Below are 25,534 nucleotides of genomic sequence, written 5' to 3'. Positions count from 1 at the left end.
AGCTCCGGCTGCGAGCAGTGCCGTGGCGAGCTGGTGCTGCCTGCTCCGGCTGACATGGGGCCCAGATCATATGCCGGGTGGGATCGGTCTGCGCTGGGGGAGGGACTCACATACTTTCATGGCTCTGCGATCACAAGTTATGCCAGGAAGGGGGCGGGGAAGTGTGTGTTCACATTAGCAGATCTGAGCTTTTGGGCATCTGCACTGCCCCCGACTATCCACAACTGAGGAATTACTGTTTATGCATGAAGCACACATATAACGGGAACATACATCACATGGTCTGGGCACAGGATTATCCTGACACAAAGCTGCTCCTCTTGTTGTAAGATCTTGCTGTAAGACGGCAGTGGCACCAGGAACCTAGTCCTCATCCTTCCATTCAGAAAACATGAGCATCAGACCATTCCCTGCTGACTAACCTGGGAGGAAAAATCTGTATCTACCCGGAAAAGGATTTCAATGCACTTCATAAGGATAAGTAAGTGAACCTATCCATTGCCCTTGAGCATTAGAGCCGGATACAAAGCTTGACAGAAATCTGTCAAGCAGCAACTGTTGAGAACTTTTTTGTATATGCTGTGTATTGCCCTCAAAAGAACTGATTATTTCACAAAGAATATAAGAATTACTTAGAGGTGGGTTTCTTAAACAGTCTTACTTGCCAGGGGAAGGCCTTAAAAGAAACCTGTAGTGACCTTACTCAAACTTTACCTGTATCTTTCAGGTTAGCCACCTGAGTGTGGCAGCTGATCCAACCTATCCTGAAGCAGCAAGAGTTTTTAAATTGACATCAGTAATTTTGGTCTCAAAACTTATCCATGATGGACATCCCATTTGACACCACTGGTTTTTCTCCAACGTGATCAGATATATCTGGGACTAAGCAACTTGTCAAGTCCTACAGCAACAGCCTATAATGTTCAATAACTTACACTAGACTGATTATCAGCTGGAAACTTCATGATTTAGACAACCTGCCAGGACCTAAGAGATAATTCTTGCTTCCAGGCTGGGGTTTATGTAGTAGAATATAAAAGGTTTGTTTATGGTAATAATGTTGACATTTTTGACACTTTAGCTCAAAATGAGCTAAAGTATACCTCAGCTTTGGAAGCCTTTGTAACCAACAAACCAATCTTCAGCAAAACACAGACAAAATTATCAAAACCCTTTATGTCTTAATTCCTCATACATTGGACTAGACAATACTGTATTAATTCCATGTAACTAATTCTTTTTAAAGCAAATTTTCTTTTGCCTTGAAAGAGATAATTTCAAATGACAGTTCAAGTTTGAATGAAATGAAAGCCAACATGGAATAACCATTGTTTAAAACCTGTGCAGCAAAGTTTCCTATAATTTTTCCATAAGGAGAGGAAAGGATTATTAGTTGACAGATACTTTAAAAATAAAAAAAAATTATTCTGAATTTAGTTTCTAGCCAAGCTGATATTCCAAATGTAATATAATAAGATTGCATCGAGAAAATATAGTCAGGCTGTTAAATAGATTAACTTTAGATAATAGCTCTGCAGCAGCACGTAAGGAATAGCTTAGTTAGACCATAGTTTCAGCATAATAAAGCAAATTAATTAATATAAAAAATAGATGAAAAAAAATCCCTTCTAATTCATGAATAAACATCACAATCACTCATTCAAGAAGAATATAACTACATTTTATTAAAATAATTGCTTTCAGGTAATTACAATATGTATTACAAATCAGTGGTGTAACCAAGAATTAAAATGATCAAGCCAAAGGATACAATATTTAAACAAACATTCTGAGAGTTTACAGGTGCTTCCTAAGTAAACTGTGTATATCTTCAGAATGCAGAGTATCATTCTACACAACAGATCATCCCAGTACACAAGTACATAAGTTCCACTGTTTTCAAATTAAAGATGTCAATAATTGAAAAATATAAATTATTTAAAAGCAGTATTATGCAAACATTTATTTGTCATATAGTTAAATTTTAAAGCATAAAAGCTTGCAGTATCAGCCTGTAATTTATCTGATGTGCATAGTCAGAAATTATAAATTAGCTTTCAGGTTATTGGATTCTATTGCTTTATCAGAATAAAGTTTAGCAATTTCTTGCTTAGTGAAACCATATTCTAGAAGTATCTCTTCTGTGTGCTCTCCTATAAAAGGATCTCTTTTACATGATGGAACAGCAGGAGTCCTTGATAGAACAGGAGATGGTCTAGGACTTATCTCTCCCTGATCATTTTCGATAAAAGAACTTCTTTCTTTGTTATGCTGATGTGAGGCAGCATCATTGAAAGATAAAACAGGGGTCACACAGGCATCAGTGCCATCAAATATGCTGCACCACTCAGCCTGTGTCTTCTGTGCAAATATGGATGCAAATTTTTTCTTCATTTCAGGCCAGTCAGAGAAACTCATCTGAGCAGGGAGTTCATCAAAATTTAGCCCAAGACCTGAAAGGAGAAAAGCAAAGTTTAACTGTAGTATGTTTTAGATAATTTACTAAGTGCTTCCCACAATTAAGTATATTCTTCAAGAAGGTAGTATTTTGCAGGCAATACTAAAGTCACTTTGAACTTTGAGTATCTGTGAAGGGCAGGGAGCAGAGGAATAAAATGTTCTATGATACTTGCAATTAGATTAAAAACCGCATCATCTACAGCCTTTTAAGTACGTACGTATAATAAACACTCATTTATATGAACACTACATAGAAGCAGCAGCTGCCTCAAGGTAATAATGTCATGAGAAAAGCCTGTATAGCAGGTATCATACTCTCTTCCTGGCAGTAGCAACACAGAAATCTGCTGATTGGACTACAGCAATACACTTATCTCTCAGGCGCCAGCAGATCTGTCAGAGCTGGACATTCAGCAGGCTACAGTGTTTGAAGTTCAACATCATGGGGTTATTTCTATGCCACAGAGAAGATGGTGTGGATGGATGTGCCCAGCTTGATCTGCATGTGGCAGCTCAGCTGCAGGTGCCTGCAGGCTGACTGACCTGCTTCTTCACTCCACTGCCCAAAGAGGCTCCCACAGTATCTCCTGCTCCCTCTGCTCCAGCAGAGCTCCCAGGTTCCCACAATTCCTACAGCCCTTTCTCTCACTAACTGCTCAATAACCCTGCTTGCCATCTCAGTTCCAAGGACCATCCAAGTACGCACTAAGCACATCCCTTCTGAGACAGCAGAGCAAAGCATGGGCACGTAGGCCTTGTAATGACAATTGCCTGAACTAGTCAAGTCCTAGGTCTATCCCTGAACTAAGTGTCACAACCCTTCTCACTGTGGAGCTTACATCTCTTTTGTGCTGCCAGTTTCCAATATCTGTTCCTGTCCTCATGGATTCTGCTCTCTGCAGTTTCTGCTCTTTCATTCTGCTACTTCAAGGAGATGCAAGAATTTTCATCACTTCTTGTAGAGATTGTCTCAAAAAGGAGGTAGAAATAAGAAAGAGAGAAGGCAATTGAACTACACTTACAAAGTTGAGATAGTACAGTAGTACTAGTAGAGGTATAAGAAGAGTATATGATATCAAATAGAAATCAGAAGTGATACATTGAAGACTGTTCTAACAGCCCACTTTGAAATTCAGGAGCATGAACACAGCAGGAAAAATTCAGAAAAAGCAGGGATATGAAAGAAGTTAATTTGAGAAATCAGGAAGACCAGGAAACATATCATCATAATGCTTCACAAGTAACAAAACAAATGAGCTTCTTAGAAAACAGCAGCTCCCTGTAAAATGCAAAGAAAACGTAGAGCTCTACAAAACTGAATTTTGAGCATTCTTTTTTGTATCTTTGGTTATCTGGTATCAGATTGATAATTAGACAAACAACTGTTATGGCCTTGGGTAACAGAGGGCTGTTTGCAGGCAGAATTTATGCACACCTCCTCTTGTCTTTAGCTGTAGATAGGCAGAAAACACCTAAAATATCTTTCTATGGCTTCTTACCATTGAGCAGGGTAAACATATTGCTGCTGAAACATATAGGGGAGAATAAAGGGAGATAATGCCTTTTCTTCTGCTCATTAAGTTCTTTCTCTCCATTCACAATCTGTACAATATGTATTTCAGTACCCCCCCAGTTTAACACAGTATTTAAGAATTTCACTGTTGATCACAAGATTATTAAACATAGTTTAAAAAATGAATACGTGCTTTGAAATTGTACTTTCGCACTTCAAAGGAAAACACACAGAAGTTGCCAGTCTCCAGACTCAGAAAAACAGCCTTGCAGTTGTTCACTCTCAGAAGAAATTCATCACAGTCAAAGACAAAATAAGTATTTTCACATCTTATTAGAAATGCCTGTGGATACCAGGGAAGAAGATACTACAAATGATCAGTCCTTGCGGTTTTATCAAGCCATGTGCACCTTAAATCACTGACCTTACACTCCTGTGTCCATAACCATTCATGTCATCCTAAAAATGAGATCAGCTGAAGGTAACTCACACTGGTTGAACATCGTAATCAAATAAAAGCTTGCAGTATCTTCAAAATTAATTTGATTACTGACTTTCAAAGTCTTCCACTAGAGACAAAGAATGCAGTATAGTTTACTTGAGAACTATGACATGAGACAAATTTACCTTCCACAAATGTGTATGTATGTTCACTACCTGAGCTTCTGTCTCAAAGCATGCAAACTTGTCAAGTGGAAACTTTGTTTCACAGTACTCATTTTCTTACTATGGTTTGGTTTCTAGCAGCCAGTCCAACATGAGCAGAGCTCTACTATTATCCCATTACACAATTATTTTTGATGATTGTGGCAGATGGGAAGTTGGCTGAGTCTCACAGCACATACTCTGGCAAACTGGAACAATATGCAGAACCTGGAATTTAATATTACATGCTCATTTTCTGCTTACCACTGAAGATTTCAACTTTAAACTGGATGAACTGAAAGCATTTAAGCACTACGACTTCTCATTTTCCAGCTTGTGCTTACCATTTGTGGTGCAGATGAGCAGTATCAGAGCAGGAGTGACTGACTCAATGAGGAAACTATTACATGGCACAGAATTGTCTGGGATACCACAGGAGCACAGACTACACTCAATGTAATCAAAAGCAAAGTATCTTTTACACAGATTATCTTATAAAGCAATCACAGCTTAGTTCCAAGTTCCAAATCATCTAGGATTTTTGTATGGAAAAGCCCAGTCAACCTACTCTAATACAGTTCTGAAATTATTTTTGAAAACCAAAAAATTGTGTCCTTATAATGATGTAGCTTTAAATCTCCTTCAAATAGCTATAGCTTTAAATCTCCTTCAATAAAGCTATAGCTTTATTGACATATATCCCCACATTTGATGCAGCAAACTGAAATTTCTACTTAGAAATAGAACTTCTTAGACAAACTCTAGTAAAATCAGGCACCAATTTCAAGAGAGAGAAACCAGCAACATTCATAAGATAAATCAGCGAAGCTGCTTTGGTATGTCAGAAATTGAAAGAGATTTTTATATTATTTCAGTCATTTTATTTTAAAAACAGTTTTGGTCAGGATCTTCTTGGTTTAACTTGCTAATTTTCTCTTCAAAAATGTATGGTCATAACAGAGTAATTTCAAAATTATGTTGTCATAACATGACTGAATACAATCAGCTAGTATGGGAAACCTTAATTTGGCCCAAACAACAGCTGCAAGGTGAAGGCCATTGTGCTTATTCTGACTAAATAGAATTTGTTCTCACTGTGAGTGGGAATTGAATTTCCAAATATTCCAACAGAGTAGTGAATTTTCATTAAACTAACTATGTAAAATTTTTTTCCCTGCTCAACGTTTCTGAAACTTAAGGATTTTTTATAAAGTGACTATTAATCAAGGTCACATTGCTACCAGGCCTCACTGCAAATGCATCCATAGCCATACTCCAAGTTGACATACTTAATTACCACAATTGCAAATGTTCTGATGCAGTAAGAGCCTGGCTCTCTACAGTATGTGTACAATGTTTAAGGCTAATGATAGTAAGTAAATGAAAAGAAAACATAGCATTATGTATAACTGAGTCTAAAACATAATGTTTTAGACTCATAACTGTTTATCCATATTGCATGTCTCAGTGACAATGTGGTATTGCATTCAGTGTATCAGCATTTTTAACACAATACACAGTACTTCACAATCACAAAATGGAGAGTCCCACAGAAATCCTTCATATTGGTTTTTTAATTGCTTCCTATTTTTTTCCTAATTTTTTCAACAGAAATAATACAATGTAGGAGTACTAAAGTAGTATGAAAGGGGTACTATGGGGAACAAACTAAAGTTCAGGACTTCAGTGACTGTCAGTGCTTTCCACATCAATGTAAGTGGACACTAAGTTCAGCTTGTGTAACCAACTCTACACCATACAACTCAGAATCAAACCTTTACTCTCACCTGCTCCACAGTATTTACTGTGTTTTTCATGCCCCTTGCAGCCTGGCTGCAGCAAGACTAAGTACCTATTGCTAAAAAACAGAACAAACCTGCAGAAACAATTCACAGGTCAGGTGAAAGACATTTTTTCTGTTGAATAGTGAGCCCAAAATACTTCTCTACTGCATCTATTTTACATAGCTTCAGTTTCTCATGAAGCCTTTTAAAAATTTATTTAATTAATAAATTTCTGGCATGCATAAAAACAATTGTCCCTGGTTAGCACAATCTACAAAGCCAACAATCTTCTCAAACTAATATGCTCTATTTTCTGGTATTTAGTTTCCCTCTGCAGCCTCCATAAAAATTTCTCTCACCATGTCATGAACTGCACTCAGGTTCAGCAATGGGTACCTGCAGGAACTCTGCAGGGAAACACTGAAGTGAACCAAAACCACAAGGAAATCAGTTCTGCTTTGGCTAAGTAGAATTCTGTGAGCAGAGACAAATGGTTTAGAAATCACACTCCTTTCGCAATTCTGAAGTCCTTAAATCTCCAATTGACATCTGCAACATTCATATCCTTGTTACTCTCATTCTATGGGAGAGGCAAAACTAATTTACCCTCTGAATATGGACAGAGAGACATCAAGTCTATATATATTTTATCTGGAACAGCACCAAATTGTTCATCAGCAGAACTGACCAGAAATATGGAGAAAAGCTATGAAATGAAATTATGGAAAGTGCAACTGGAACACACCATTTTAAACCCACTTCAAAGCTGGAGTTGATGCCTGGAAAAGACTCAGCATAAGTCAAAGATCCTCAGGTTTGTGAAAGAGCAGTACAACTCTCACAGGCACCTTTCTCTTTCCTATAATTTTCAAAGGCTTAAATTCTGAATTTAATTTCTGCGATAGGTATCCCAGAAAGGAAATAATCCCTAAGTTACAAGAAGGTTGTACTGTTCTAATTTAGTACACTATTGCTTCAAAAAGACTAAAACCCTAAGTACTGAAAAAAATAAGTATTTCCTATGTGAAAATCTGAACAGATCATGATATGCACCTCAAACACAATAACAAAAGACTAGTTACTTTAAATTCAATATTGTGAGAAAATCCTGAGTTTGGTCATCTAATTTAAACAATGCACTTTTACAAAACAAATAAAGGAAACTCACTGAGCATAAACAAGCAAAGATAGTGATACAATCAAAGGCAAAACACAAAATATCCTCAAAGACTGCAGCATATAAGTTGTTTTTTAAAAATACAGCAGAACCAGACTGAAACAAGTGCAACAATGATTGCAGTTGTTGTGCACTTACAAGTGGATAGACACCCATTCTTTATTGCTGGAATAACTAGTTTTGAAACCTCAGCTATTAAAACAAGCAACTTCTCTGCACCGCAAGCATAAGGAGTACTTTCAAACATGAAAATAAAGTTGTCCAGTGGGGGTGCCCAACATAAGCAGATGAATTCAAAGTTGCTTCTCTAAGTTTATGCTCTAAATTTTTGAGAAACAACTAAAAGAAAAGCAGAATTTTAGCATTTTCCTCAGTAAAGAGTTATCTAAAGAAGACAGAGACCACGTTATATCACCTGGCCACTGGTTTCATCCATCAGAGGCTTCTCTCTAGATAACCTGGCTGAGAGAGAAAAGCCCAAGTCTCACCCTGGAACAATGACCAATAAAAGAAAGCATGAAAACATTCACAGTCCAGAAAAAGTTCACGAAGTGTCACAAACAGAACCACACCCTACTGCAGAATTTTTGTGCTTTTTGAACGAGTACAGATTCCAACCCAGTTCTGTAGCTTAAGTGTGATTCAACTTAGTCTCCAAATAACAAATTACTGCAGGCCCTGAATACTGCAGGCCAGTGTTTGATCATTGAAGCCAAACATATGGAAATTTGAGTATTCAGCCATATTTTTTTCTCATTTGCTTTGTATTTAATACAAGCATTCTCCCTGAAGATATTACTGGAATTCCAAATTACCTGATTCCCAGTGCAGGGGCTTGCATTTTACTTTGATACAGTTTTATATTATATTATTATATTTACTTTTGTTCACCAACTCCTATACAAGCAAGAAAATCTCATGGGATTGGATGAGAAAAACATTTCTAAGAACTGCAAATAATGTGGAATGATCAACTATACTTTCTTTTTCAAGATCAGGTTGCTTACAAATTAAGTCTACAAACAAGTTATTCTCAGGACAATTAGAGAAAAAAGCACCATCCTCTTCAGCTAAGAATATGGCATTTCCAAAAGCAGACATTTGATCTGTCCAACATAATGCTGGACGTGTCCCTGAGTCACTCCAGGAGCTTTCCTCGCATATTTCACAAAGCAGCACGTACCAATTTAGATATTCCACACAATGGCATGGACTCTTTTAAGTTACAAAAGCAGCAGCCATTCACAGCTACAGCAGTGCAAGAATTTGGGGAGCATCATAGGCTGCAAAAGAACAAAGCCAAAGCATAAAGAACAAGCTCTCTCTTTGGGATCCTGCTCACCAAAGGGATACCCCACCTTACAACCCTGTAACACGAAAAAGACAAGAGCTGCAGATGAAAACAGTTGCTCATCCTCAACTATCCAATGCTCAGCCTGTCCCTGAGCAGTGACCACCCACCAACCTCCCCTCTGGTTTTATTGCTAAGCACCACATCCTATGGTACAGAATATCCCTGTGGTCAGCAGGGCTCAGTTGTCCTGGCTGTGATCCCTTCCCATTTCATGTGCACCCCCAGCCCTCCCGCTGGTGCAGTGGGGTGAGGAGGAGAAAAGTCCTCAGTGCTGTGCAAGAGCTGCTTACCAGTAACAGAAACATCCCTGTGTAACAGCACTGCTTCCAGCACAAACCCAAATCACAGCAAGAAGAAATTCAGCTCTATCCTCGGCAAAGCCAGTACAAATTGTAGAATGGATACAATTCAATGAATGCTGCAATTCAAGGAATAATCAGTGGGAAAGAGACTGGGCAAGAGTAAGGAACTACTCTCCTGACATGCAAGACGGGCCGTGGGTGAGCTGTGCACACTAAAACATGCTTCACAAAGCACTGGGTACATCCACTTCCACTTTAGGAATTCTTTGCTGACATTCCTTGAACTCATTCATTGAACCAAAACTAAAATTAAATTGAGAACTGCTTATAGTCTTCATATCCTGTGCAACAAAAAAATAAATACTAAATTCTTTCATGAAATTTTTATATTTTTATATATTTTGTATGGAAAGCATGGCAATCTACCAGAGAAGCGTGACAGAAAAAAAAAAATTAACTAATAAGAAGCTAAGAGTCCATGTGATAAAAGGGTTGAAGCACATGAGTTCAGAAGTGAAGATGCACCTGAAAATTCATTTTGATTTCATCCAGTTAAATATTTTGCATAACCCATTGTAATTTACTGAAGAGATAAATCATGATTAATGGTCATATTCAAAGAGTCATAGTCAAATATAAATATTATATCCAATTTTAGCCAGACACTAGAAGCACTCTGAAACTGTGTGGTGGAAATTAATTATTTAAGCAGAATTTGCTCCCATAAATTTTTTTTCTATCAAGAAATACTATGAACTACTTCCAGTGGATATTGCTTTCTGAAACAATTTAAATAGGTTTTATGTTTAATTATAGTACAAATAATAAAAATTGCTTGAAATTCTATTTCCAATTCCAAAGAATTAGGTGTTTTTAAAGTATATTCACAATCATTTGAAAAAAGTGATTTCCAGAAATAGTTGTTTAGTATTCAGTCACATCACAGGCTACCATTACAGTAACTCCAAAAGAAAACTTGCAATTTAAGTGTAGCTGCTAAGGGTAAAAAGGAAATAAATCAATGGCTAGAAAAAGAAAGTTAATTAAACTGTGACACAACTACCCAACTAGTTTCCAGAAGTGTTTGGCTTTTACAAAGAAATCACATATCACATTTTTTAGGAAAAAGTTTTTTATTGAATGTTAAGTGTCTTTTTATTCCTTCTCACCTATAGAATCTTCTCTATTAGTTTCAAAGAAACCTGACTGCTACTACTTATTGGGTACTTGAGAAGACAGGAAGTTTAGCTAGCCCCAGGGGGAAAGGGGGCAAATAAAAATGAGAGCAGAAGCAGCTACTAGCTGTCTCGTTTCTTCAGCTTCAGAGAAGGACACACTCAGAGCTGTTACTGCTTACAGAAAAGAATTCACCATAACACAAATAGAGCTACTTCTTCTTCTTCTTCTTCCTCTTCTGTGGGCCTCTGCACCCCCTGTCCTGCCGGGCCGTGCTGCAGTGCCAGGCACCGCCACAGAGCTGCTGATACACCTCAGCCACCGGCCCACGATCTCTGCTCATTCCTCTGCTGATACACCTCAGCCACCGCCCCGGGATCTCAGCTCATCCCAGTTCCAGCCGACTGTTCCTCAGAGCCCTGCAGAAGCACGGGGACTGACTGCCCGAGGGGGTTTGTGAAACAAAGCCCCTCCTCCATCCCTTCCCATCTCAGCTGAGAAAGCTATCACAGGGTCCCTGGTTCTGTTTTCTTGTTAACGCTGTGGTTATTGTTTGTTTGCCTTGTTATACATACTAGTAAAGAACTGTTATTCCTATCCCCAGATCTCTGCCTGAGAGCCCCTTGATTTCAAAATTATAATAATTCAGAGAAAAGGAGTTTACATTTTTCATTCCAAGAGAGGCTCCCATGAACCATGCATCATGAATCAAAACCAACTGTGAAAGAATTCACTCAATAATACTCTTCTGTTATGAAACAATTGCTCCAACACACTCACCTTTTATTAACTGGTTATAAAATACAGGCTCAATGGCACCAACAGCCATGAATTTTCCATCAGAGGTCCTGTAGATTTCATAAAAAGGCGCACCACTATCCAGCAGGTTTTCACCTCGAGGCTGGCTCCAAAGTCCCAAACTTTCCGATTTCCACAGGAAAGAACTTAGGTATGCAGCTCCTTCTACCTTGAAGATTTAGAGAAAAAAAATAAAAGTTCCAGTAAATTAGTTGGAATGTTAGACAATTTCTGTACAAAACAAAACAACAAAAAGCTACTACCTGTACTGCCCTTTGCTAAGATTTTTAATAAAAGAATCTCTGGTAAGAAGTTTAATTTCTTAAAATTTTCAATTACTGTTCAATTACTGCATATGGGAAATCATCTAGAATTAGAGAATAAGAAAGAGCATAAACATATTGAGGCAGCTTCAGATGGATAACACACTTTCAATGTACAAAGCTTCCCCCTTTAGCAAGTTTAGAGTCATTAGATGTTCACAATGAGTGAGTAATTTCAAGTGATGGGACAAGCTTCTTGGCTCTATACAACATTAAGCATCTGAAAGCTATCAACACCTTCTAAACCTCTGGAAAACAAGATACCTGTACCAGCCCCATAAATACCAAGTTTTTATCTCCTTTAAATATATTGATTATAGGAAGATTGCTATTTTTAGAAAAAAATTTAAAGGAAATCAAATAAAACCTCCAACACTAAATTTAAACAAAAACTATTCTCCTACTGTCATCACTGGCAGCTACACACAGGTAGCAAAGGAATCTCTACATAGACAAGAGTCTGATGAATACAGTGTTAGAAAACATGGGTAATCCAAATTGCTCCTCAAAATTTTGTCTATGTGGAGTATGCCTAGATGAAAATTCGGTTTGTTCAGTCTTTCAGTGCTTAACAGGGTTGTGCCAGTCTTTCAAGAAAAATCACATCCTACAATTTTTTCTCATCAGCACAATTGATTTTCTTTCAACTGCATTGTACAATTGTCCAAAGTACATTGGAAGTACTGTAAGGAAAGATAAGCCAGTTACTAGTGTATGGCCAGAAACATTCCAGTTGAACAGATTAAAAGCTGAGCTGTTTTATCCTGAGTATCACGTGATTCATGCATTTTCAGCTGCATGAGCATAATATTGTCTTCAGAGAAAAGCACAGATACTGTACCATAAAAAAGGCTACCAAATTTTCATGTAGAAAGATATATTAGCTTATACCTTTCTATGCAAAAATTTAGAACATGCAAATTGCAGTCAAGAGGGCTTCTTCATTTAATGAGTGTTACTTCGGCTCCTCTCTAGTACTGCTTCAAGGACAGGAATACTTCTAGCCTCACTGTCACATGAAGTCAATTAAAGTACTTTCCTGTGAGAAAATACTGCACACCTTCATCTGAATATCTGCAAAATTATTGCATGGATGTTAAAATAAAGTAAAGTTTGTTTTACAAATTATCTGGCATTGTTCATGATAACAAAAAGTAGTATTTCACAAAAAGCACTGAAAGTAAGGATTATAAAAGACAGGGAAAATATCAGAATAAGCCCTAACTGGAGATTAGATTTTGGTGCTGACAAAACTCTTAGTCAGCACCTGCACAATACCTGTATCCTACTTACCCTGGAAACACTTAAGTTAAAATAAGCACATCTGGTTTTGACTGGTATAGGGACTTTAGCAATATCTCTGGCAACTAGACAGCTAGATTATGCCTGAGGCCCACTGCAACTCAGAGACAAGTAAAAAAAAAGTGCCTTAACATCTGCACCAGACCTCCAAAGGCATGTAAAAATAACACCACACACTTGCTAATGTGGTCACCTTCTTTTACAACATGAAAAGGATAACATGGAGAGACTCCACTTAAGTCTAATTGCAGAATAATTATAGTAGTTTCATGTGTTTCATGTCTACCTCACATCAAGAACATCTGCAGTCTCTTAAGCAGGCACAGGAATACAGACGCATCACCCCGATGGATGACCTGGCTGCTCCACAAGTCTTCTATTCTTTCCACAGACTGAAAACAGCTTAAAGAGAAGTGGGAATGAATCCATACCAACCTAAACTAGCCTTGTGACTGGTGGAGGCTTCTAGGATGTGGGAGTTTTGGTTTTGAGTACCTCCAGGCTGAGAAAAACCTGGAACCTCAGTCTTCTGTTGGACTGCTAAATGCTCCTGCCATGAGACTGTTATGCAAGCGATCACTACTGGTATGTTGTGCTGTGGCTGTCTTTTCACAAAGAGTAAGTTATGCTTAGTCAGATGCCTACCATCAGCAGAAGGTTCTGTGGCTGAAACTAGTGAACGCAAACTGTGGCCCTGACTCACATGCCTCTGTTCCAGTGTGGTGCAAGAATGCAGAGGTACAATTGTGCCTACTGTGTCACATCAGTGTCCACTCCACGTGGGCAGCAATCTGGCTTCCTGTAAGACAGCCATGATCCCTACAGAGTCAATGAGAAGAGACAGCAACCAGCAGGAATCAATTCAGGCCAGGCACTTAATTCTTCTGAGACAGACAGATGAAAAGCAGGACCCAGTGCCTACTTTTTGCACAGTGCAGTTTCTACTGTAGAAAATTCTACCATGTGTCTGAGTCATTAACATATTCAGGCTACCTAAATTGTACAACAGCTGAAGTAAAGGGTCTCTCAAACAAAAAACAGTGTTACAACAAGACAGCTGAAATGCTACAGTATTGTGATTTTTAAAATATTTTCTTCCACAAAAAAAAAAACTTAGATGTAAAAACAGGTTCATCCACCAGCCAATTTACTGCAGTCTTTACTGCTAAAGATTCACGTAAGATTTTCATCAACTCTGTCACTGAAAGTCTGTTCAAGAAATAAAGAATACGGTCAAATGCCAGGTAAAGTACATCTTATGACACTGGACAATATTCCATCCACTTCACAGGTCACCAGGGCACATCAGCAGGGAACTGTAAATTCCACAATTATGTTGAGACAAGAAAAAATTGGAAGGGACAATTTTTAAGGGCTTAAAAACCCCCACAACACAGTCCACTCCAAATGAGCTACAAATTTCATTAGAACATTAGCAGACTTACCTAATTCTTCTAAAAAATTCTTTTAATTCTCTGGAGTATGACAAGGAAAATTTGGTAATACTACAAACTACAAGAAGTATCTTTTTTCAGTATTTGAAGACTTGTCACAATTCTCCACAGTTTTTCTTTCACATATACACAATCTCATTCAATTCTTCTTTTAGATCATGTTTTTAGGGTCATAATTTTTGTTGTGCTACTTGGACTTCCCCAAATTAGCAACTTTGAAAGATAATGGTCAGCATCTGAAACACTATTTTCCTGAGACTTCATAAACATTGAATAGGTTAGAATAATTACTTCAGAAACTTTGCTGGCTCTATTTCCTGTTTATACATCCTAATACAGTATGTATGTGTTTTGTAATAGCATGATACTGTTGACTCATGTTCAGCTTGTGACTACTACAAAACCCCAGGATTGTACTTTAGCCAATTGTTCTCTTACTGCATTTGTGCAGCAAATTGTTTCTGCCTACAGAGGACTACAGAGTAGCAATGTCCATGAATGGCAGCCAGTTTTTTCAGGTCATTATCCAATTTGAAAAGGTCATTTTAATTTCTAATCCAAGTCCAACATACTTGTAGTCCTTCACATATGTGTATCCTCTGTAAATTTACTAAATACAATTGTTCATCCGTCATTCAGCTTATTGGAGAAAACACAGAAAAAAACCCCAACAAATATCTATAGAACTACACTTGTTAAGTTTTTCATTTTGACAATCATCTACTGAAGCTTTTGTTCCAGTAAAAACATTAGTCCTGTTTTGCACTGTTTCTGCAAAATTTACATCTAGACAATAATGCCATGGATTGCTTCTGACATCATCATGTGAATTTGTCAAAAACTTACTGTAGTCAAGAGATCCAACATCTCTTGTTATTCTACTCTCTTCAAGACAACTTCATCAAAGGGATTTGTTTCAATTAATGATTTTTTTTTTTTTTTCAATTTATATTTATGGCTTAGTCTTGAACCTTAGTCTTCACTGTACAATGACACAGAGGTCAAATTTTAACTGCAACGTTCTTTAAAAAGAGAACAGGAGAACCAGAGAGAAACAATACTTGCAGATAACATAAATTTCAAGGATAAATGTAAGTAATATTTTTCCTTTGCGTGTAAGTGGGTAGCCTTTCAGTGAAAAAAATCATAGTATTCATTATTAAGCTAATTTAGCCTTTCATTTCTTTTACAGCACATCCACAAAGTGTTTAACTTCTTGGCAATGATCAATGGCCACTGTAACTATCCCAGGAAACAGTGCTTCTAAATAGGATATGACCTGTCACAAAATCATTAAAAGATGTATCTTGAATAAAGCTAATGCAATTTTTATTCCAACAGTATTGTCATTTTTGCTGTTACACAGTATGCTAATTGTTTATTATACACCCTATCTCCATACACCACACTTACTCTTCATATACAGCTAATATTTTGTGGAGGAAGGCAGACAGGCAAAAGTAGAGAGAGAGGAGAGGCTGCAGTATGTGTTCCTTGTCATAAGGATGTTATGGCAGCAGTGATTCATGAAAATTGCTTGCATGTGAAGAAATAACCATTTTATGAGATCAGTTACTTTCCCTAATTCTCAATTTTAAACCTTACAATCTTCTCCCTTTCTCAGACTTAGAGTAGAACACCCAAGAAAGCCAAGGAAAACCCAATTTCCTTGAGAAAAAGCTTACCATACTTGCATCAATGACCTGCCCTCTGCCAGATCTGGCACGTTCAAAGAGGGCTATAACAATGCCCAGTGCACACATGACACCTCCACCAGCAAAATCAGCCAGAAGGTTTGCAGGTGGATAAGGATTTTCATTCTTTCTACCCAGCTTTGACAGCACACCTGACAAAAGGGAAAAAAAAAGCAAATATAAGCATAAATTATAAACATTCCTTTCTACAGTTAAAGTTTCATTTTTTTCTATCTATGCAAATAAATAAGGCATAAAACAATCTTCTAATGTTTTCTATTTCTGCATTGCTGACTCTTCAATTCACAAGGGTAAAAATATATAAAATCACATTAGTGAAGAGGTAATTAATTAAAGAGGTCAACAAAACTCTCACAGATAAACATTGACATTTTGACTATATAGGGACAAAAATTTACTTCAAAAATCCAACCCTGTGTGCAATAATTCTATATTAGTACTTGGTACATGCATTGAATCTCACGTGCAAGAGGCATTATGAATGTGTCTCAGAGACACTTTGATAAACTGCTCTTCTTTGAATATTTTGAAGTAAAAATGCAGCTGTATAGTCTTATGTGCTCCTAACAAATGAACTGATAATCATAAAAAAGGATCTCACACCGACAACTGTGCTTCAGTCCTCCCTCTCCAACTACCTCTGGAGAAAAAAAGGTAACATATAAGAACAGGTGACTAGCACAGGAAGGTTATCTCTGATTGCATGCAGTGTAAACACTGGGAGCCTATGTTTATGCCAGCAATTATGCAGAAACGAAAGGAATTAGAGCAAAGGCTAAGCCAGTTTATTTCAGTCAGAGCTTTGAATTTGTTAGCATTTCTCTGCCATCCTGATAACCTCTTTACTGTGACCTTACTCTTTGTAGTTGCCTCATAGTGATTCCCTCTGGGCAAGCAAGAAACAGCAGTGTGATCATTCCTCTCCTTTGTCTGCAGCCTGAGGTCTGAGACTTGCAAAACACATAGTCAGAATTTCCTGAGAATTGTATGATTCTGACTTTGGTTAACTGATGGTTTAATGCACTTCCTACAGGCAAGCAATAGAGTGCATTGTATAAAGGGTTTCCAAATCCTGTAGTGCAGGACTAAAACCCCTGCTGCTGCCTAAAACTTTCCTTTTAATACTCTAAAAGGTTGTCACCCTAGGACACACAGGCACCAGAAAGTTAATATACTGACTTCCTAGGAGTCCCTAACACAAACTGTTTTTTAGTTAAGGAAAGCCAACACTCATTAGGAAAATACTCAGAATATGACATTTCATTTTTAAGGAATGATACCTCTCAAACACCTTGTTCTATCTCCTTTTAATAGGCAAAAAAAACTTCATCTGTGAAATTTCAAGCAAATTTATTTTAGGAAGGTATCACTAACCAAAACATTATTGATTAAATCAGCTCCAGTTTAAAAAAAAAATAAAAAAATCACTCTATTTTCAAACCAGAAAGTCCTACAAACTAACGTAGGGACAGACCATGTTGTTTCTGGACTAACTCTTTCCCTCCACTAATAACAGATAAAAATATCCTAATACTTTGAAATCATCTTAACACGAACTTAAAAGTGTTTCAAACAAGACATCTTTTCTTTAATCTTTTCTACTCTCTAACAGTTTTCCACGAGGGAAGACCAAACCCATCCCTAAAGAAATTTAATTCCACAACACTAAAAGTCCTCATAATAGGTTATACCACTTCACCAGTTTTGCATTGCCTCTGCCTTCCCTAGGGCTTAAAGAACTACTCTATCCAGTGGGAAACCAAGAACTTTTAGGCCACTTTCTCTGCTCCTGCACAGGCTCAGAGATGCATCAGTGACAGAAGCAGTGTGAGGAGCAGGAAGAAGGGCCGCGCATGGACCAGCAGCACCAGAGGTGCGTAATTTTGTTTCTCTTTGCTACTGCATTCTTGTAAAATCTTACTGCTTAAAACTAGCATAATGTCCACAACACCTTAATGAAATGTAGCATTTCCACTTTATTTGAAGCCTGCTTCCCTTCAGTTGGTATCAGTGGAGACATATTTACAAGAAGAAAAGCACAAGAGCTCAATTGTCTTGTGCTACCTACGTTTTCTTTGCTCAAAAAAATCCACTCACAAGCACATAAAATAATCTGAAGCCCTTTCATGATTATAGGTATACAGATTTTTTAGGAGAGGGGCCCTGAAGCAAATATTCAGTTCTGTCTTCAGATAAACATTTGGATCCTTTGTTCAGATAGAATAGCACAAAGGAAGGAAAGCAGTGTATAGCCTGGGAAGACATGCTGATCCAGCCTGTAATATAGCTTGCTGCTGCTGGCAAAACAAACTACCTGCCCAGGACATGTTTCCTGCTTTCTTGTGCTGACTGCTTCACCTTAAAAACCTGTCAGAAAACATCCTCATTTCTTCTGACCAATTTTTGACTTGTGAGGAAGTTTACAGAGGGACTAAGCAAGTGCCAGAGTGACTGAAAGCATCAGGGAAAAGCACAGTGAAAGGAAAGCCCCATTTCACTGACAGAGACACTTGAAATCAGGTGTTTCATCAGACTGCACCTCAAAAAAATTTTGAGCTATCTGCTTTCAACAAGTTCTTGAGTCTTGATCAAAGAGAGGAAAGAAACTTTATTTAACAGGGAATTTTATATCCTACCTGATAAAGCCAAGTAATTGATGTCATGACCTGCAGACTTGGCATATTTTCCTGTCTGGCCAAACCCAGTAAGTCGAGCATAGATGAGTCTGGGATTCTCCTGTAGAAGGACCTCTGGGCCAAGCCCAAGTCTTTCCATGACACCTTAAAAAGACATAAGCAAGGAATTCTAATTTACATTTAATTTTAGTAATACTCGAAACATAATGGCTCAAAGTTAGATTATACAACAGCAGAACTGAACTGTGCTTATTGAAGCAGCACATTCTACTTCAGTGTCCATGTTACAACATGAACATTACAAATTACCAACAATTTTTAAAACCAAGTGGAAATTAGGCTTTAGGGGTCTTTTTTTTTTAAACTTTTTCTTCCTGTTTTACTTCTCCAAAAGACTGACAGAAAACCATGCACTACTGGATGAGAGAGAAAGCTACCAAAGGCTTGTAAAACAAGGAAAAAAGAGGAAGAGAAAACTCTTACATTTTCTGTATTAAAATCACTTGAAATTTCATCTGTATTTCACTGGAATATACTCTCCTCACCATTTCTCAGTACCTCACGTTCCTGTGTGCTCTAACTCACTGATGTGCATGGACCATGCCAGTATTCCAGAGATGATCTGCAGGAACCACACACAAGTAACTATGTTCTTTTGTAATGCAGGGAATAAGGAACTTTTAGAATCAGTGGCACATAAATTGAATCAGCATGGATTTACAAAAATTAAGGCTAAAATTTTAATCTTGCACTCATAAAACAGAGAAGAAATCTGAACTGCAAATAAATTATACTTTCTGATTGGTACAGTGCAGCTTGGTCAGACTTTTACCTGTGATCTATAATATATATGATCTATATATATATGATATATATTATATATCTATATCTATATCTATATCTATATGTATCTATATGTATCTATATATATATGTGTTGTGCAGGGCAACACATTTTGGAATGGAAAGAATAATGTAGCTTCAATGCCTGTTCCACCCCAGAAACTATTACTCCAGCTTGTTTCACAAAACTAATCCATACTGTCACTACACTGCCAATTTAATGAAAATCCATTTCTAGTACATTAATTACTGGGCAGTGGTAAGTGATTACTGCCAAGAAGAAAGCAGTGAAATTTGGCAAAGTGCATGACTTTCAAATGCACAAGTGGAAACAGGGTAACAAATAACCCCTCTGGTCTCACAAAGTCATTGCTGTAAGGTCATACATGCCTTGAAAGAAACTGTTCAGCCACTTGGGTCCTCTCACCTTCTCATTGTTTTCTACCAGTCCCATGAAGAGTCACTGGTTTGCCTAGTTCACTTACAGGCCCTCAAAGTCTAATATCTAGTTACAAAATTGCTTGCACTTCCAACTCTGCAAAAAAAAAACCCAGCAAGTGCCTATAAAACCAAAGAAAACAAAGAAAATTTCATAAGGAAAAACCAGGAGATCAGCTACAAGGAAGAAATGGAATTTACCTTCTTAATTTTTTTTTTCTCAGCTTCTGGGAAGTAGAACAAACAATTGTAAGAATAAATCCATTTTCCAAAGAAAAGAATTACTTGTGACACACAATCTGTCTATGATGTGCAATGCCTAACTGATAAAGTCTCCTATTTCTGACTTGTCTGTGAAATCCCCAAAACATTTCAGCTAGCTCCTCAATGAAGCATGATCACAGAATGGTGTGGGTTGGAAGGAACCTGTAAAGGTCACCTAGTCCAAACCCCTGGGAACACAGACATCTTCAATTAGATTTGTGTACACAGAGCCCTGTCCAGCCTGACCTTGATGGCACTTTTCCTAACAGAACAGCTTCCTCAAGGAGCACTGGGGCACACTGACATAACCATCAGTTACATACCTGTGTATGGCTTATAAATGGAGGGCACATGGTCAACCTGAAAAGTCTATTGATCTTAAAATGACATTAATTTTGCTACTTGAAAACCAGATGTTAAGTACTGAAATGTGGTAAACTAGTAAATATGCGTATTGTAATTAAAAAATGAACCAAAAGTTCTCTTTAAAAGACAGTTTTGAAAAACTGAAAAATTCTGTAATAGAGTATTTGAAGAATTTGTCTTATTTTTAACCTGATGTTAAAAATGCAAAGTACCTGCAAAAACACAAGGAAGGTTTTCATAAAGTAGATTTAAGAATGGCAGGAAGTGATTAGTTTGTGGAAAGAAACTTCCTAAAATAAAATTTTATGTTTGAAGACGAAGACTGTAGTTCACAACCTGGATTTGATCCTGAATCAGAGTAACCCTGCAAAACAGAATCATACTACTCTATTTAGCACACAGTCGTATATTCACCTCCCTGGGATATGTGCTTTGTAAATGTGTAACCATAGTGTCAGATCTGTTGTTTTCAGAGGAACTGTAAGCTCGAACGCTGACCTGCACGGCAACCGTAATATGAGCTGGACTTTGGCAGCAGGCCTGTACATCACGCAGGATGGTTCCCGCAGCTCGGTGTGACCCACGGCTCGGACACTCCTCCAGAGCCCGGCAGGGGCGGCACGGCTCTGTCTCGGCGCTCTCGCCGGACCTTCCCTGCGGCTGCACTGCACAAATCCGCCACACAGCACGCAACCCCAGTCACAGGAAATACACCTCTAAAGCCGTTCCCCCTGCCCGCTTCCTACTCAGCACAGCAGAGGCCACAAAGTGGCGGGAGCCCCCCAGCGCCGCACCCCGCGGCCCCGCAGCTCCAACCTCCCGCTTGCCCCACACAGCCCGGCCCGGGCTGCCGCGGCAGCAGAGCCGCCCCGGCGCGGTTCCCTGCCGCCCGCGGCCTCTCACCGTGGCGGAAGGGCTCGATGAGCACGTCGGCCCGGCCGCACAGCCGCCTCAGCGCCGCGGCGCCCTGCGGCCGCTTCAGGTCGAGCGCCAAGGAGCGCTTCTCGCGGGCCTGCACGTCTGCGTGCTCAAAGGCCGCGCCGGACCGGGACAGGCGGTCCACTCGCACCACCTGCGCCCCGAAGTCGGAGAGGATCATCCCGCAGAGCGGCGCGGGCGCCAGTCCGGCGAGCTCCAGCACCCGCACCCCGCTCAGCGCCATCGCCGCCGCTGTCGAGCGCCCTCACATCGATCTCGGAGGCGGCTTGGGGCCACCCCGCCGCCCCCCAGCGGCCCCGGCGCCCGAGGCAGGCTCCGGCCGCCTCTCGCCCGGGAGAACGCGTCCGCTGTTTATTCACCCCGACCCCGTGATAGCCCGCGGGCGGCTCCACTGCCCTCCGCCCCGGCTCGCAGCGAGGAGGAGTGGGCAGTCTCCTGCTGCTGGGATTGGCACGCAGCTGTTCTTGGGAAAACTCCTGAGGGATACAGAGGTCCCCTTGTCACGAACATCCGTGAGCCAGCCACCCTGGCCTTCAGACTCCCACCACCTGAGCCCAGGTGCCCTTGGCAGCTGCACAGCCCCCCCACACTCACAGTCACCAGCTCTCCCATAGCAGTGGCTCGGAGAACCAAATCCTTAAAATAATTTAACCTTGATATACCAATAACCAAATAACAAAAAATGTCAGAACAGTCTGCTGCCTCCATGTAGGGATCCATGGAAACAGTGAACAAAGGAAACCGTGGGGTTTTACACCCGTACAGCCTAATGTGGGGAAAGTCACAGAATCACAGAACTATTCCGGAGGGAAAAGACCTCCAGCATGCTCAAGTCCAACCTTTGAAGTCTGAGGCTGGGTGTTGTCGGTCAGTCCCCTGTTAGGGTTGTGCCCGTTGTTAGGAAAAGGGGGAGCGGTTCTCAGTTTGAGGGTCCAGCTATGCCTGGGGCACCTGGATGAGCCAAAACCCACACCGCCAGCACCCCCAGGTCACACGCTGGGAATTAACAGGACACGTGGTTAAAACTTGGGATTTCTTTTCACCAGATGTTTCTTTAAAGAGGGCTGTCTGGCCCTGTTAGTCTTGCAGCATCAACTGCTTACAGGGAACAGACATAAATGCAGAAAGGGTAATGAAGCCTTTGGCATTATATTGACTCAGCTTCTCAAACTTACACCCTGCTCCTGGTATTTCAGGTTACCAGGAAGCAGAGCAAAAAGACCTTAATATCAATCCCATGCTCATTTTATACATTTCTTAAAATTGGTTAGACTACAAAAACGTGTAAAGGCTGCTAATATGAACGCAGAATTTTTTCTCATTCAACAATAACAGGTCTGTCACCAGACTACCCTTCATTTTCTACGCAGACACCAGGTCCTGTAGTGCAGGCACTGATTATGTCTACTACTATGGTGCCACCCACAAGAAATGGCCAGGAGAAAAGTATTTGCTTTTTCATTCAAATTAAGCTGGCTAGTTCTGTTTGTTATCCACCTGCCTTAGAGATACTATTCCATAGAAGGATTTGTTTTCACAGACATTATGATATTACTCTGACAGTTTCTCTGGCTTATTTTCAGTTTAATTTGTCCCCTCACATCTTGGAGTTTGTATTTAATATGAAGCAATTTCTGTTGTGTCACCTTTGATTTCACCTGATGCTCTTTAGTTTACCCTGTCTAAATAACACCATAATCACACACTGGATAATGTCTGGGTTTTCCTATGGTTTCACTGAGCAGTCCTTTGCACCTGCTGTTTAGTTGTCATCAGAATTACAGTGGCAGAAGCATTTAAGTCAGAACCCTATTTAGTTATTTCAGTTTCAGGGAGGTGAGGGCAGCATTTTATGAGCATTAATTCCAGTTTGTAAAATTGGATTTTACCAAACCAAAAAATAAATAGGCATGAGAGAGAAAAAAATATTCTAATTAACCATAAGATGAAGGCTAGTGATTTGAGTTCAGCAAACTCTCCTGAAACAGTGAGTTGGTCAGCAGACCAACTTGTTAAAAAGAAGGAGACCTTCTCTACCATGGGCTTGCAGTAAAAACAGTGTGATGTTCATCTATGTGATGCCGTTTAATATTTCTTATTAATAAGCAGCAGCAATCAGGAGAGCATACGAATCCATCATTGTAAAGGTAATGGGTGTAGGAAAGGAGTTGTTTTGGGATTGAATCCACACTGTGTTGGAGTGCTTTTGTGTGCTTTATTGTATTACGTAAGTAATCAATACTGAGTACATGTACTCAATGATGTGTACAAATCACAGTGAGCTGCTGTGTCATTCTGTGAAATGCATATTTCACAGTCAGTGTTAAAAGACTAAAATTATCTTTACTGTGAATTATATCAACATTTCTTGCAGAGATGCAGGCACTTTTCAATACAGACTGCATGCCAGTCTTTTGGTCTCAGATTTGTTGGTTACAATTACCCATACATTTCAGTCCTTTGGAAAAATACTAAGGCAGCAAAGTGAAGTTACAGCTGTACACAAACTTCGGATTCTCCTCTTTCACATGTGTATTGTTTACGATATAGTCCGTCTTAATGTATGGCTAAAGAGATACTGATCTCTGTACAGTTTATATTGTTTTTGTTAAATGAGAAAGCAAAAATTACATTTGTTATAATATTTCAAATCTTGCCTGAAAATGTAGTAGCAGGTGGAATTTCTCTAGTAAATTGAAGGATACCTGCATTAAACTGAAATGTAGATCTTTAAAGATTCTCATGGATTTTGTGATGGTAGTTCTGTGTCCCAAGCTTGTCAAAGCTTTCAAACACTTGCTTTATTCCAAAGCTCACATTTATGCCTTGTCTGAATAAAAGCTGTGCTCCATTCATAACACTTCTTGATATCCACAAAGACAGTGTGGGTGATAACTCCACGTTTCTAACCTCGTATCTTGTGCTGTTGTGACAGACACACTGTCCCTTGTACAATGTTCTTGCCAAATGCAGCACCTGAATCCATGCCATTTCAATAGGTTCATTAGCTTGGAGCACCACTTTGTCTTTCTATGTTTCTATGCTTCTGTGTGAGTGTGGATTTGTGCACTGCTGCTCTCCCATGTGTACCTCCCACCACTCAGCGGCAAAAACTCTATCCTGAGATCATGATACGCTTTTAAAGCAGCTGTGAATTCATGGTACTTGAAAATCTGGCTATATCTGTGTCTGTCTGAGATAATGAATTATAGATATAGAAATAAAAGCTCTGTCTCATTCACAGAAGGTAATTGTATAAGCTGCCCTGTTCACTAAAATAGACATATTCATGAAAAACTACAGTTTGCAAGTTTTTTTAGTCCAGTCAGTCACTGAGGTGGTGATTTGTCCCAGCTGTACTAAAGAGGCTTTGCCTTTAACTTTCACATTGTCAGAAATTTGCCCCCTGGTACTCTGGGAAGTAGGAAAACAAATTACCAATGCCTGTGATGATGGTTTCTGTACTTTGGACCTCAACCCTTGTACCTGAAGCAAAATATTTTTTTTTCCTTTGGGACACAGCTTATGGTGTTACTGTGCTTTCATGATTTAGATGAAGAAAATGGCAAGAAACATTATACAGCTAATCTTTATTTTTGGTAACCAGGAGAAAATAAATCCCCATGAGTTTATTATTAACTGCTGGAGGCCGGAAATTCTAGACTGGGATTATTTCCACATTTTATTTGCCTGAATACTGAGCTTGAGGTCTATGCTGGACATCACATGAACTACTGTTTAACCATCCTTCCCTAAACTAACCTCCAGTGAGCCATTCCTGCCAGATAGCGTTGTCTGCCACATTCACTAGAGATAATTTCTCCTGCATTGCTAGGGCAATATATTGAGAAACTTTATTTTTATCAACTGTTTCCTTCATTTTGCCCATGAGCCATTTATTTTGCGTCTTATGATATAACTAATACATGTTACTTATTTTGTGAGTCTTTAATGATTTGACAGAGTAAGCATTCTGTGTAGCAGGTAGTCTTGGAGGAAGGAAAATGTTGACCTGAAGTCATGCAGTATCTGAAAAATTTTCCTTA

General features: G+C 39.1%; 1 protein-coding gene across 1 annotated transcript; it reads right to left on the bottom strand.

Moving 5' to 3' along the window:
• Nucleotides 1-1,667: 1,667 nt before the first annotated feature.
• On the bottom strand, nucleotides 1,668-21,798 carry AMACR (alpha-methylacyl-CoA racemase). The gene is made up of 5 exons (XM_005527986.3): nucleotides 21,453-21,798; nucleotides 18,640-18,783; nucleotides 15,974-16,134; nucleotides 11,192-11,378; nucleotides 1,668-2,453 (listed from the first exon to the last, which is right to left on the bottom strand). Exons 1-5 carry the CDS (start codon nucleotides 21,709-21,711, stop codon nucleotides 2,044-2,046), a joined length of 1,161 nt encoding a protein of 386 aa, XP_005528043.2. The 5' UTR covers nucleotides 21,712-21,798; the 3' UTR covers nucleotides 1,668-2,043.
• Nucleotides 21,799-25,534: the final 3,736 nt, after the last annotated feature.

The sequence above is a fragment of the Pseudopodoces humilis genome, chromosome 4 (genome assembly GCF_049639895.1).
Source record: "Pseudopodoces humilis isolate 2021_Gansu_Grassland_sample_001 chromosome 4, ASM4963989v1, whole genome shotgun sequence".
Classification (NCBI taxonomy): Eukaryota; Metazoa; Chordata; class Aves; order Passeriformes; family Paridae; genus Pseudopodoces; species Pseudopodoces humilis.
The sequence above is the reverse complement of the archived record's forward strand: the minus strand, read 5'-3'. Positions and strand labels throughout refer to the sequence as shown.

Excerpts from the sequence above, each read along its gene's own strand:
- AMACR (XM_005527986.3), bottom strand. The coding sequence starts at position 21,711 with ATGGCGCTGAGCGGGGTGCGGGTGCTGGAGCTCGCCGGACTGGCGCCC. Across the intron at positions 18,784-21,452 it reads CATCGAGCCCTTCCGCCACG|GTGTCATGGAAAGACTTGGG; the intron begins GTGAGAGGCCGC and ends TGTCTTTTTAAG. Across the intron at positions 16,135-18,639 it reads CAATTACTTGGCTTTATCAG|GTGTGCTGTCAAAGCTGGGT; the intron begins GTAGGATATAAA and ends CCCTTTTGTCAG.